The sequence below is a fragment of the Siphateles boraxobius genome, unplaced genomic scaffold, assembly GCF_051911475.1.
Source record: "Siphateles boraxobius isolate OS27281-9 unplaced genomic scaffold, OSU_SipBor_1 65, whole genome shotgun sequence".
Lineage (NCBI taxonomy): Eukaryota > Metazoa > Chordata > Actinopteri > Cypriniformes > Leuciscidae > Siphateles > Siphateles boraxobius.
Genome location: NW_027509192.1, coordinates 648045 through 660832, shown reverse-complemented (window position 1 = coordinate 660832; position 12788 = coordinate 648045). Strand labels below are relative to the sequence as shown.

General features: G+C 37.7%; 2 protein-coding genes across 4 annotated transcripts; one reads left to right on the top strand and one right to left on the bottom strand.

The window, feature by feature from the left end:
• The first annotated feature begins 37 nt into the window (after nucleotides 1–37).
• golt1bb (golgi transport 1Bb) lies at nucleotides 38–3778 on the top strand. Of its 2 annotated transcripts, XM_077210005.1 has the most exons (6): nucleotides 38–103; nucleotides 202–325; nucleotides 1092–1183; nucleotides 1314–1492; nucleotides 2961–3042; nucleotides 3166–3778. In XM_077210005.1, the coding sequence occupies exons 2-6, from the start codon at nucleotides 301–303 to the stop codon at nucleotides 3202–3204; spliced, it is 417 nt and encodes a 138-aa protein (XP_077066120.1). In that variant the 5' UTR covers nucleotides 38–103; nucleotides 202–300; the 3' UTR covers nucleotides 3205–3778. The 2 variants fall into 2 exon arrangements, with proteins under 2 accessions (XP_077066120.1, XP_077066119.1); XM_077210004.1 differs by lacking the exon at nucleotides 38–103 and having other exon boundaries at nucleotides 175–325.
• ldhbb (lactate dehydrogenase Bb) lies at nucleotides 3731–12788 on the bottom strand. Of its 2 annotated transcripts, none has more exons than XM_077210002.1 (8): nucleotides 12579–12788; nucleotides 11214–11350; nucleotides 10319–10436; nucleotides 9906–10079; nucleotides 8821–8994; nucleotides 8047–8164; nucleotides 7680–7803; nucleotides 3731–5431 (listed from the first exon to the last, which is right to left on the bottom strand). In XM_077210002.1, exons 1-8 carry the CDS (start codon nucleotides 12631–12633, stop codon nucleotides 5264–5266), a joined length of 1068 nt encoding a protein of 355 aa, XP_077066117.1. In that variant the 5' UTR covers nucleotides 12634–12788; the 3' UTR covers nucleotides 3731–5263. The 2 variants fall into 2 exon arrangements, with proteins under 2 accessions (XP_077066117.1, XP_077066118.1); XM_077210003.1 differs by lacking the exon at nucleotides 12579–12788 and adding an exon at nucleotides 12288–12407.

The window sequence follows — 12788 nt, the reverse complement described above, 5'->3', positions numbered from 1 at the left end:
CAACTGAAAACTGCATTTCCCAACATCACGAACGGAAGCGAGTAGGTTTATTCAAACGAACAAACTTTGCCAGTATTTACGTTGGAGTTGCATAATCGCGAGAGTTAGCAGTAATAAAATAGCCTTTAAATAAAATAAGGGTACATAATAATAATACTGTAAACTATGTAAAAATTTCAGCGCGTCTCTGCGTCATTTCAGACTTTTAAAAGTATCTCTACGTGTTTCCGGTGTCGTGGCGATTACACACAGAACAGTTTTACTCTTCAGTCAGTAAAGCAGCTGATACACAACACAAACATGATTTCATTATCGGATTCACAGAGTAAGTCATATTTACTGTATGTTTGCGCTGTGTTAATCGTGATAGAAATAGTGAAAATGCGGCTTTAAAGCTGAAAATGTTCTTAAAGTGATTAAAGGGAATGAATGAGGATAGACGGCCTGGCCTCTAACAGTACAATCAAATATAGTAAAACTCTTAACATTAATGAAGAACGGTGATGTCATGGTAATAGGACTGCCATTATGGCTTTATTTATTTATTTCAAAAAGGGAAAGTGTACATTAATAAACATCCATGAATGTAAATGTGCCCAAATTAGCCCGAATGCTGGTGTAATGTAGTATGTAAATATGGTTATAATTAGATTTATCAACAGTAAAACCATATTATACTGTTGTTGTTCTATGGTATTACCACATTCTTTCTTTCTATCTATGATGTTGAATGTCCTATCTATCTATCTATCTATCTATCTATCTATCTATCTATCTATCTATCCATCCATCCATCTATGTCTGTCTGTCAATCTATGATAGATATATTACCATGGCATTCTCTGAACAAGTGCTGTGGTGTACCATGCAAATACCATGGTAAATGGTAATCAAATCTTTTCCAAAGCATAAAAAAGAAAAAGCTTAATACAATTGCAAGTTGTACAACATTATTACTAGTATACTTTAAGTACTTAATGTTCATTTCTGCAACCACTCAAATATGACTCATGTGCATGCAGTAACTCTCTTTTTGTAATTTTTGATTTGTAATTTCAGCTCTAATGAAGTCTGTTCTTGTGTTTGATCAGAGATCGGGATGGGGCTGACGGGTTTCGGCGTTTTTTTCCTCTTCTTCGGAATGATTCTGTTCTTTGATAAAGCACTCTTGGCCATTGGAAATGTGAGTGTGTGCTTAAGTATGGAAACAAAGTTGTGTTAGAATGGAGTAAAATGTGATGTGAATGCTCAGATTTGTGTTATGATATTAAACCCTCCTTGAACTGAACATGGATATCTGTGTGTGTTTGTAGATCTTGTTCGTTGGAGGTCTCTCATTTGTTATCGGACTGGAACGGACATTCAGGTTCTTCTTCCAGCGGCATAAAATGAAAGCCACTGGTTTCTTTCTGGGAGGCGTTTTCGTGGTGCTGATAGGATGGCCAATTGTAGGCGTAGTTCTGGAGGTCTATGGATTTTTCCTTCTTTTCCGGTGAGTTTTTGTTGTTGTTGTTGCTGTTTTATTCACAAACCCTGACAGGGTGGTTTTGCGTAACCATAAAGGGGTTTATATTTATTTATTTAAAGCTACACTGTCACTTTTTTGTTCAAGATTAACAGATTTAAAGTCAGCATGAAATGTAAGTTGCGATAGTCTTTTCTTCCCTGTTGTAACCATAGGCTATAAAAATCGTCTCCACTTCCTTTGACTGTAGAAAATTTCACCAAAATATTCCCGAAAAAAGTCATTCAGTGGTATAAAGGTCCTGCCCATAGACCTTATTCACAGCAGCGCCATCTTTGATTTTTAATGGGAATGAAGGCGAGGCTTTGAGGGATAGACATATATCTCTTCAGTGGGTTGTACTGTTATTTCATATGTTGTATTGTGTTGCTGACGAAACACTGCAGAAATACCTTTCCAAGAAATGTACAAAAACTCCAGACAACATGAGCTGTGGAGAATTTTGAATGACCTAGCTTTTACAACAGATGCCATTGAAAACACGGCAAGTGTATCCCTCACAGCCTCGTTTTCATACCTGTCATGGCGCTGCTCTGAATAAGGTCTATATTGCAAGCACAGCTGTCAATCATGATGTTACACCGTTTTTAAAGCATATTTCAGCGTGGATAAGAAATACCTCAAAATAAAAAAAAATAAAAAACATCCTGGGGAAAAATATTATTTTAAGTGTAATTAAATTTTTTAGTTTGGCACATGTTCCATTTGATGATATGGAGAGGATGGATTTAATGACATGCACTGCAGCCAGCCACCAGGGGGCGATCAATACTTTAGCTTCACTTTTCAGGACGTTTGTGGGACGCCTGGGTTGTAACGCATAACTGACCAATGTGTGTACTATCCATCCTAAATAGTACGTGAGATTAAAAAAAGTGTTTTACAAAGCATTGTATATTGAAAAGAGTATGCCAAAAAGTCCCCGGATGGTCTACTATTTTCAAAAAGTGGCTCCATGCACACTCTAACGGCTAATATTACCCACAACCCACTGTGCTTTGGATGAGGACTCGGTTCAGAATTACAAACACTAATTTATTATGCAATTTTATTATGTGATTGCATGTCCCACTACCAAAGCTTCTTCTACACACTCGAAAGTATGTACTTTTTCTTCACAAAAAGAGTATATACTTTTAGGGTATATACGCAGCATGAGTGAAACAGCTTCGCAAACAAGAACAAATGTAAGGGGGGCTTGATTTTGTCCATGGGGAACTGATTGGATGGTTGTGGTTTGCTATTGGTCGATCTCATGTGAGTGACAGGTTGCCCCGCCCTCATGCCAGTAAACACATCATCAGAAAAAAAATGTCGCTGCTAGAGCGAGAAGTTATTTTGATTAATGATTATGAGGGAACATTCATTTAAAAAAGTTTTTTGGGGGGCAAATTTAATAATACTTGATTTTAATTGTGTCTCCATCTGTTTTCAGGGGCTTTTTCCCAGTAGCGATTGGCTTTATTAGGCGGGTGCCTATTCTGGGATCTTTACTGAACCTTCCTGGTATCAGTGGAGTAAGTCAACCACAGTTTGCCGACTCTTCTCACTGGTTTGGTATTTTGCGCTTGCATGACAGATACTTCAAATCCGGTCAAATGATTAATTTTGACCATTATGTTTTTCTGTTTGTCTTTCAGCTTGTGGATAAAGTCGGCGAGAGCAACACCATGGTATAACGGTTTAGTTTTCTATGAGTGGCTCATATTTATATTTGTCATAATGTGCTTCGGGCTAGGCGTCTTGGTGGCCAACCTCTCTGAACCACGGATGCGATTTTTGATATTTTACCTGTGAAGAAGTTTGTGTTTTTTCTGGGACTGATAACCAAACCAAGTCAGGCGCTGTCATTGTTGCTGCATCACGCGTATCCCTCCAGGGGGCGACAGGGACCACGGACTGCACCCCGAAACGACGAACGATGAAGTTCACCTGAAGGAATCACTGGGTTCTGAATAAAGTCGTTACTGTTTTTTTTTTTTTTAAATAAGTTTTTTATGTGCCAATTGGTTTGTTTTGCTCTTTTTAATCGTCAAAATCTTGAGGCTAATTTGGACGTTTTCCACATGAGCTCCACCTAGTGGAGTGGAGACTGTTTCATCTCTTCGTGCTCACCAGGAGATTCAGCAACCTGCGTGATATGCCATTATGATACATGACTGACTTGTTTAAGTATTTGTACATACTTGAAATGTGAGACTAATATACATTTTTACCGACATAGATTCTGTTTAATAAATGGATTATATCCTTGTTGGTCCAGCTATCACATTTAAAGCCTTATACAAGTGCAAACATTACACAAACGTGTATATATTTGTAGCATTTGCCTTAATTATTGCACTTCAACATCAACATTTAGTGCCTACATTGAGTAGTTCTGTAACCAACAGTCATTTGGAAGAGCAACAATGCCAATCAAAAGTTTGGACACTCCTACTTATTCTTTATGGCTATTTTTCACATTTTGTGATCAAAAGTGAGAAATGGAAAAAGTTTTCATTGTCTGGATTGCAGTTCTTCTTACTCTGTCAGGGCATGCATCAACCATCTTGATATGCATCATGGGAGGTTTTTAAACATTGTTGAAGGTTTTTGACACTGCTCCAATGCATGCATAAAAAAAAAGGTAAATCAAATGTTGAAAAAATTAATATTTGTTTACAAAGCTAATTTGAAGCATTTGAAACTTTGGTTCTAACGGTTTTTAAACATCAATTCAGTAAATTGTATCCAAACTTTTGACTTGTAGCGTATAACATCAGCTATATTTCACCATAAGCTTTCAGACACCAAGATCTGTTTTACAGAGACAGTCATGCGTTTCTGATTATTTTAAGTATATAAATTCATTTGATAGTACGATTTATACCTGTCCGGCAAAAAAAGAAAAAAAAAGTCGCTGTTTGGATTTAAACAGGCAAATGCATAAGAGTGTATGATTGGATCATTATTGCAGTGATCATGTTTTTAGCATGTTTTATGTTTGGCAACCGTTTTTCTAAAGTAGACTTTAAATGATGTGATGTTTTTTCCATCAAGAGGTGCTTCAGTCCAGCACTCTGTAAAGTCTCCTCCAGCACATCCCAAAGACTTTCAGTGAATGAAAGATCTGGACGATTCATGTGTGAAAATGATTATTCATGTTTCCTCACAACCATTCCTTCACAATCTGAGCCTGAGGAATCTTCCTGGAATATGTTCATGATGTGTCTTCCTACATGGTTGTTTAAGAAATGAAAAGCTACACACTCCATCAATTATGGTTAGAGGAACTATTCCCAAACATGCTGGAAACATAATAATCACTGCAATAATGATCCATTCATAGACTCTTAAGCATTTGCATATTTAAATCCAAACAGAGACTTATTTTTGGCTGGACAGTGTATGTTTGCATTAGGATATTTTAAAAAAAATTGCTTACACTTTATTTTTAGGTGTCATTTTTACAGTGTAATTATATATTTAACTACTGAGTAATATTAATTAACTACATGTACTTACTATAGGGTTAGGGTAGGATTTGGTTGAGGGTTAGTTGCATGTAATTATGCATACTTTACTGTTATTGCTATGGTAAGCACATGTAACATATGCAACAAGGACACTGTAAAATAAAGTGTTACCAAAAAATCTTATGCAACACCTCTAAGTGAACCGCTTACGGGTGTCTTGAAGCAGCGATCAAACACCGGACGCTGTGAATAAAAGCCCTTGGTCGTGAGTTAGCGAGCGTTACAGGTCTTTAAGGTCTTTCTGGATGTGCCACAGCATGTCTGCGCTCTTCTTCAGCTGCGAGACCTCGTCGCTGGTCAGAGTCATGTTGACCACACTGCCCACTCCAGCGCTGTTCAACACACACGGCAGGCTCAGGTACACCTCGTCGCCGATCCCGTACATGCCCTGCAACAAACATCTGCATTCAGGCCTGGAAATGGGTTTCATCATTCATTTACTGAAGGATATTAAATGAAGTTCAAAACGTAGGTTCGGGAGGAGCCTAAACATTCAGTCCTGTCAATCATCATTACGAGCGTACTATACAGGTGAAACTCGAAAAATTAGAATATCGTGCAACAGTTCTCTCATGCATTTCAGTAATTCAAATTAAAAGGTGAAACTAATATATTTAGTATATATAACTACAGTGCCTAGCATAAGTGAACACACCCATGCTAAAGTTGACTAAAAAGAGGAATAAAAAAAAAAATCATCTTTTGGAAATTTATCTTAATGCCTTAATTTAAAAAATGAGGAAAAATCCAACCTTTAAGGACACCAATTTTCTTTGTGAATGAATAATGTATCGTAAATAAATAAATGTTCTTCCTTAAAATACAGGGTGCATAAGTCAGGACACCCCTATGTTAAATTCCCATAGAGCCAGCAGATTTTTATTTTTAAAGGCCAGTTATTTCATGGATCCAGGATAATATGCATCCTGATAAAGTTCCCTTGGCCTTTGGGATTAAAATATCCCACATCATCACATTCCCTTCACCATATCTAGAGATCAGCATGGTGTTATTTCAGTTAGGCTAATAGCTGGTTTGATTTGCATTGAAAGATGATCTTATGGAAAGTACCCCATGCCGATCTCTAGGTATGATGAAGGGAATGTGATGATGTGGGGCTTTTTTAATTCCTAGTATCCTGGATCCATGAAATAACTGGCCTTTAAAAATAATAAAAATCTGCTGACTCTATGGGAATTTAACATAGGGGTGTCCTGACTTATGCAACCTGTATTTTAAGGAAGAATATTTATTTATTTACGATACATTATTCATTCACAAAGAAAATTGGTGTCCTTAAAGGTTGGATTTTTCTCATTTTTTAAATTAAGGCATTAATATCAATTTCCAAAAGATGATTTTTTATTCCTCTCTTTAGTCAACTTTAGCATTGGTGTGTTCACTTATGCTAGGCACTGTACATATGCATGATTATACTTTTCAGAGGGCTGACATTTCTGTTTAAAATACTTTTTTTATTGATTTCATGTAATTTTCTGAGATTTTGAATTTGGGGATTTCATAAACTGTAAGCCATAATCATCAAAATTATAACTTTTGCATGATATTCTAATTTTGAGTTTCACCTGTATAAGCAGCAGACATCACGTCATTCCATTGACACATTTTTCCGGAAGCCCTTCTCCTCCAGTAAATTATCTCTATCCTCTTATGCACAATTCCACCACAGGGTTTTTTTTAACTCTGAGCTCAAGCCGAACCTCGGGTTCGAGCCTCCTCCAAGGACAGCAAGCCAAGTTAGATTACCATTTAACCCCACGACTGAATGTTGTTATTTCACCCAAAAATGTCAATTCTATCATTAATTACTCACCCTCATGTCGTTCCAAACTTGTAAGACTTTTGAGTCGTGTCTCTTCAGAAAATTTGGACTAAACCACTTAATTCATATGGATTGGTTTTAGGATCTATTTTTTGAAGCGTCAAAGTGGTAGTGAACAAGTGTGTAGCTGTCAATGGAGGAACAGAAACTTCTCAGATTTCATCAAAAATATCTTCATTTGTGTTCTGAAGACGAACGAAAGTCTTACGGGTTTGGAATGACATGAAGGAGAGTAGTTAATGACAGAATTAAACATTTTTGGGTGAAGTAGCTCTTTGAGGTCAGTATGACAACACTATAGCATGGGCTTGTTTAATTGGGAAAATGGTGGAAATTTTTAATAGCTTTTTTAGTGGTCAAGACTTTAGGGGTTGTGTCTATACACTGTGAGAAACATTTACTGGATTAATTTTTAATAGCTTTTTTAGTGACTTTAGGGGTTGTGTCTATACACTGTGAGAAACATTTACTGGATTAATGTGTGATAACTAGCCCCGGTCTCCGCTACTTACAAGCAATCATATTGTCTAATAATGTTATATTGTCTAATATAACTTTAGAAATGTCTTTACTGTCACTTTTGATCAATTTAATGTGTCTTTTCTGAATAAAAGTATTATTTCTGGTTTCTTTTTTTAAACTCTAACAGACCCTGAACTGTTGAACATTAGTGTGTGTGTGTGTGTGTGTGTGTGTGTGTGTGTGTGTGTGTGTGTGTGTGTGTGTGTGTGTGTGTGTGTGTGTGTGTGTGTGTGTGTGTGTTGTGTGTAGGGTTCAGTAACACTGTCCTGACCTTCACCATGGTGGAAACGGGATGGACTCGGTTCAGGTTCTTCATCAGACTCTCGCTCAGGTCGGCCACGCTCAAGCCGATGGCCCAGTTAGTGTAACCTTTTAGTCGGATCACCTCATAGGCACTGCGGTGAACACATGAATCAAAAGTAGTGCATACTCATTTCTGTCTGAATGCTGCTTTTTTTTTAACCAAACTGAATTATAAAGTATATTTATTTGTGAGATAACGAGACACTGAATCAATCATGCAATGTAGTGAAGTCACGTGATGACAGTGTTGCATATTTTTATTTTTTTTATTGTTCCTTTCGCATACTAATTCATTAATTAGGACTAATATCTAAAAGACGAACTCACTGACGTACCTGTCCACGACCTTCTTGTGCGTTTCTTTCCAGTTCTCTCTGTCCGTGTCTTTGCCGATATCAGGATTGAGTTTCTGCAGACTGACTCCTGCCACATTAGTGCCGCTCCAAACAGGAACTGCAAAACAAACACACAGAGACCATGAGTTCTTGAATGATATTAAATGTTCAGAATTCGATGGCAATATTTATCGTTTTATTAAATTTTTTGTTTATTGGAAATAAATAGAATGTATTTTATAAAAACATAACATTTTACAATTTATATAATTATATATATATATATATATATATATATATATATAATTTATTATTCATATTATTTTAATTTTGAATAAATATCACTAATATTATTTTAATAACTACTGTTTTATTATTTATTATATTAATTAGCATGTATGCTAATAATGCATAAGAATTATAATTATTTTAATATTTTTATTATACATGATCCTAATATTTTATTAATTACATAATTTATATATATATATCATTCATGCAAATTATAATTTTTAAAATATTTTATTATTTATATTTTATAATGTATTATTTTTAATGCCATTTTACTATTCATTATTTATTTATAATTTAATATTATAATTTATATTTTATATAATTAAATAAAATATTTATAAAAATACTGTATACATTTGTTTTATTTAATAGTAATATAAATATCTTTACTAATATACACACGTCTGTATGGTCTCACCGCTGGAGTCTCTATGTTCTCACAGTATATATACACACACACACACACACACACGCTCTCACCGCTGGAGTCACCGTGTTCTCCCAGTATCCACCCGCTGAAGCTGCTGGGATGGATACCCAGCCTCTCAGCCATCAGGAACCGGAAGCGAGCCGAGTCCAGGTTTGTCCCGCTGCCGATGACGCGGTGCTTCGGGAGGCCGCTCAGCTTCCAGGTCACGTACGTCAAAACATCCACTGTAGCAGAAAAACTGTTATAAACTCAAATAAAGCTTGGTTTGTGACAGAGTGTGTGCGTGTGACCAAGAGAGTGAGTGTGTGACCAGGAGAGTGAGCGTGTGACCAAGAGAGTGAAAGTGTGACCAAGAGTGTGAGCGTGTGACCAGGAGAGTGAGCGTGTGACCAGGAGAGTGAGCGTGTCACCAGGAGAGTGAGCAGGAGAGTGAGCGTGTGACCAGGAGAGTGAGCGTGTGACCAGGAGAGTGAGCGTGTGACCAGGAGAGTGAGCGTGTGACCAGGAGAGTGAGCGTGTGACCAGGAGAGTGACCAGGAGAGTGAGCGTGTGACCAGGAGAGTGACCAGGAGAGTGAGCGTGTGACCAGGAGAGTGAGCAGGAGAGTGAGCGTGTGACCAGGAGAGTGAGCGTGTGACCAGGAGAGTGACCAGTAGAGTGAGCGTGTGACCAGGAGAGTGAGCGTGTGACCAGGAGAGTGACCAGGAGACCAGGAGAGTGAGCGTGTGACCAGGAGAGTGACCAGGAGAGTGAGCGTGTGACCAGGAGAGTGAGCGTGTGACCAGGAGAGTGAGCGTGTGACCAGGAGAGTGAGCGTGTGACCAGGAGAGTGAGCGTGTGACCAGGAGAGTGAGCGTGTGACCAGGAGAGTGAGCGTGTGACCAGGAGAGTGAGCGTGTGACCAGGAGAGTGAGCGTGTGACCAGGAGAGTGAGCGTGTGACCAGGAGAGTGAGTGTGTGACCATGAGAGTGAGAGTGTGACCATGAGAGTGAGAGTGTGTGATAGTGAGAGTGAGAGTGTGTGATAGTGAGAGTGTGTGTGTGTAATAGTGAGAGTGTGTGTGTGTAATAGTAAGAGTGTGTGAGTGTGAGACAGTGTGTGTGTGTGTGAGAGTTTGAGTGTGAGTGCGAGTACCTGGGTTGGACACCACGATGAGGATGCAGTTGGGACTGTATCTGACGATCTGAGGGATGATGTGTTTGAAGATGTTGACGTTTCTCTGCACCAGATTGAGTCTGCTCTCGCCCTCCTGCTGTCGAACGCCCGCCGTCACCACCACCACACGAGAGTTGGCCGTCACAGAGTAATCTGAGCGACAAAACATTTCACAAGGGAGCTTTTTTATCTCTATTTCAAAACAAACCACTCAAAATTCCCAAGCAACCATATCGTAACATAATAAAAAACATATTAGCAAGTGCTTAGCAACACCCTGGCAACCACCAGCATCATAGTGGCGACTTTTGCAACATTGAGTAACATTGAGGAGTTGATGTGACAGAAGAATAAACGAATGAGGCATTTATATGACAGAAGAAGTGAGCTACCTTTGCCTGAGACGATCTTGGGGGTTTTTAAGAAGAGACTTCCATGCTGTAAGTCCATCATCTCCCCCTTCAGTTTGTCCTCGACCACGTCCACCAGCGCCAGCTCGTCCGCCAGCTCCTACACACACACACACACGAACAAACACACCATTCAACAAATAACTCACAAATCAGATATACTCATACTACACACAAGCATGTACTTTATTTTAAAAGAAATGTTTAAAACATTGATTTTTTAGACATAATGATAGATAGAAATAATAATAATAGTACAAATAATAATAATTATACTACTTCTAATAATAAAAATATGAAAATACAGAAAAAAATAAAATATTAAAGAAATAATAATATTAAAAATAGATATAATAATGTTTTAGAGACCGTTACACCAAGACATTATTGACATTGAGACAGACAAAAATGTAAAATAATTGTAAAAATAATTTGAAAAAATTTGGAAAAAAAATTCTTAGAAGAAATGTATTGAAATCATAGTATGTGTATTTTATATATATATATATATATTTAATGTCAAATCATTGGCCAATACAGGTTCTTCAAACAACTTATTTTTTTCCTAATCTAATTTTGTTGACCTGTTAGAATTGCTCATCTATGTTTGTGCTGGCCGTGGTTCTTCACTTTTTATCTAACTGGACAAAGGGATCAAAGTCAAGCGCAGACAAACATGACCCAAATCTATTGAAAAATGATTGATATTGTGACCCACTGACCTACTGACATCCTCAGCATGAGCAAAATGTTCATAACCTTTTGTACAATCAATAAACAAACAAGGAATATGTTTGTGCTTTGGTTACAAAGTCCGAATTTTGTTAGCGAGAGCCGCCTGAAACGTTCAATGACTTCATAACGTTCACAGTCTCACCCGCAGGAGAATGCTGACGGCACAGGCCATGCCAACCTGTCCCACGCCGACCACCGTCACTTTATTCCTGGGCGGTTCAACCGGCCCGCTGAACAGAGGAGTGATGAGCTTCTGCAGGACTGATGCCATATTCAACACTGCAATGGAAAATCATCAAATAATTGCAAACACACACTCACACTGATATCTAAAAGGGGATATTTCCATAGACACAATGATTTTTATACTTTACAAACTGTATATTCTCGCCTTACACTAACCGTACCCCTAAACCTACCCATCACACACAACTTTCTGCAGTTTTACATTGTTGAAAACCCTGATTTACAAATGAGTATGTGCATAAAGGGAGGTTCTGGTCACTTCTGGGCAAAAATTTGTCCCCAGAATATAGTTAAGTAGGTACACACACACACACATGGCCATCTGCGTAATATCTAAATTATTTCTCTTAAATGGCAATGATATGAAAAAGAGACCAACTGGAAACTTTTTCCTGTATCTCAAAATCTCATCTAGAGATCTTTACAATGCATCAATTTGTGAATACACCAAAGTCTGAATCAAATCTCAATATTTCTCACAAGATTAAATTATTACATTTAACAAAAACTTTTTTTAAACTAAAAAAAAAAAAGCTACACAATTGGTAAAATTGTAGGCTACTTAAAAATAAAAATAGAAATAAATTATTTGTTAAAAATACCTCGTTGATTCTAATAACATGCTTGTACTCATTTACGTATTATCATTCTGGGAAAAACAATTACCTAAAAACCAGAAAGAGCTATAGCTCAAATTTACAGGAATATTTTAAAAGAATTCGAAAGGAAAATACGAGGTTAATTTGAGGTGAAGCAAGTGAATCTCAAGAGAGCATGTTGGTTAAATTAGTCCCATATTAAGTTTTGCCCAAACAACCTCTAACCATGTTGATGATTAATAACCTCACCAAGCAACATTTCCCAAAACTCAGTCAACAGAGCAGCAAATGGAGAACCTCATCTCATAATCAAAACAATCATAACACACAGATGATATATAGAAATAAAGAAGCATGTGTTAAGATCTCACCGGTACACAGATACTCTTCAGTAAATCACACAGGCATCACAAGAAATCTGCTGTAATGAAGATCCTGCTTCATGTTTATAATATCTGCTGCTGTCTGTATAGATCAAGGTCACTTACTGGACACTCCTCCAGTGATGTATCATGTGCACAAACACACACGTCTGTCCTGTCCTGTATACACTCAAACACACTCTGATCCATGTAACCCTCCTCTCGTTTCCAATCAAGGTCATTTAAGACTATATGTTCAACATCCACTCTTGTTAAAACACACTCACATGTCAGTCTTACCGTGTGTGTAGAGGCTTTGCGCGCCCAGGTAGAGATACCACCATGACACGAGCATGTTATTGTGTGATGTATTTATATGAGGCTCTGTCCTCTGCAGTCAGTGCTTTTAGTGCCAGGCCTTTGCCAGGCTAATGGAGTTACTGTAATCCGCTGCCATCTGCTGTACAGCCGCTGAAACACACGGTGAGAGATTAAAACCACTGAGAAATC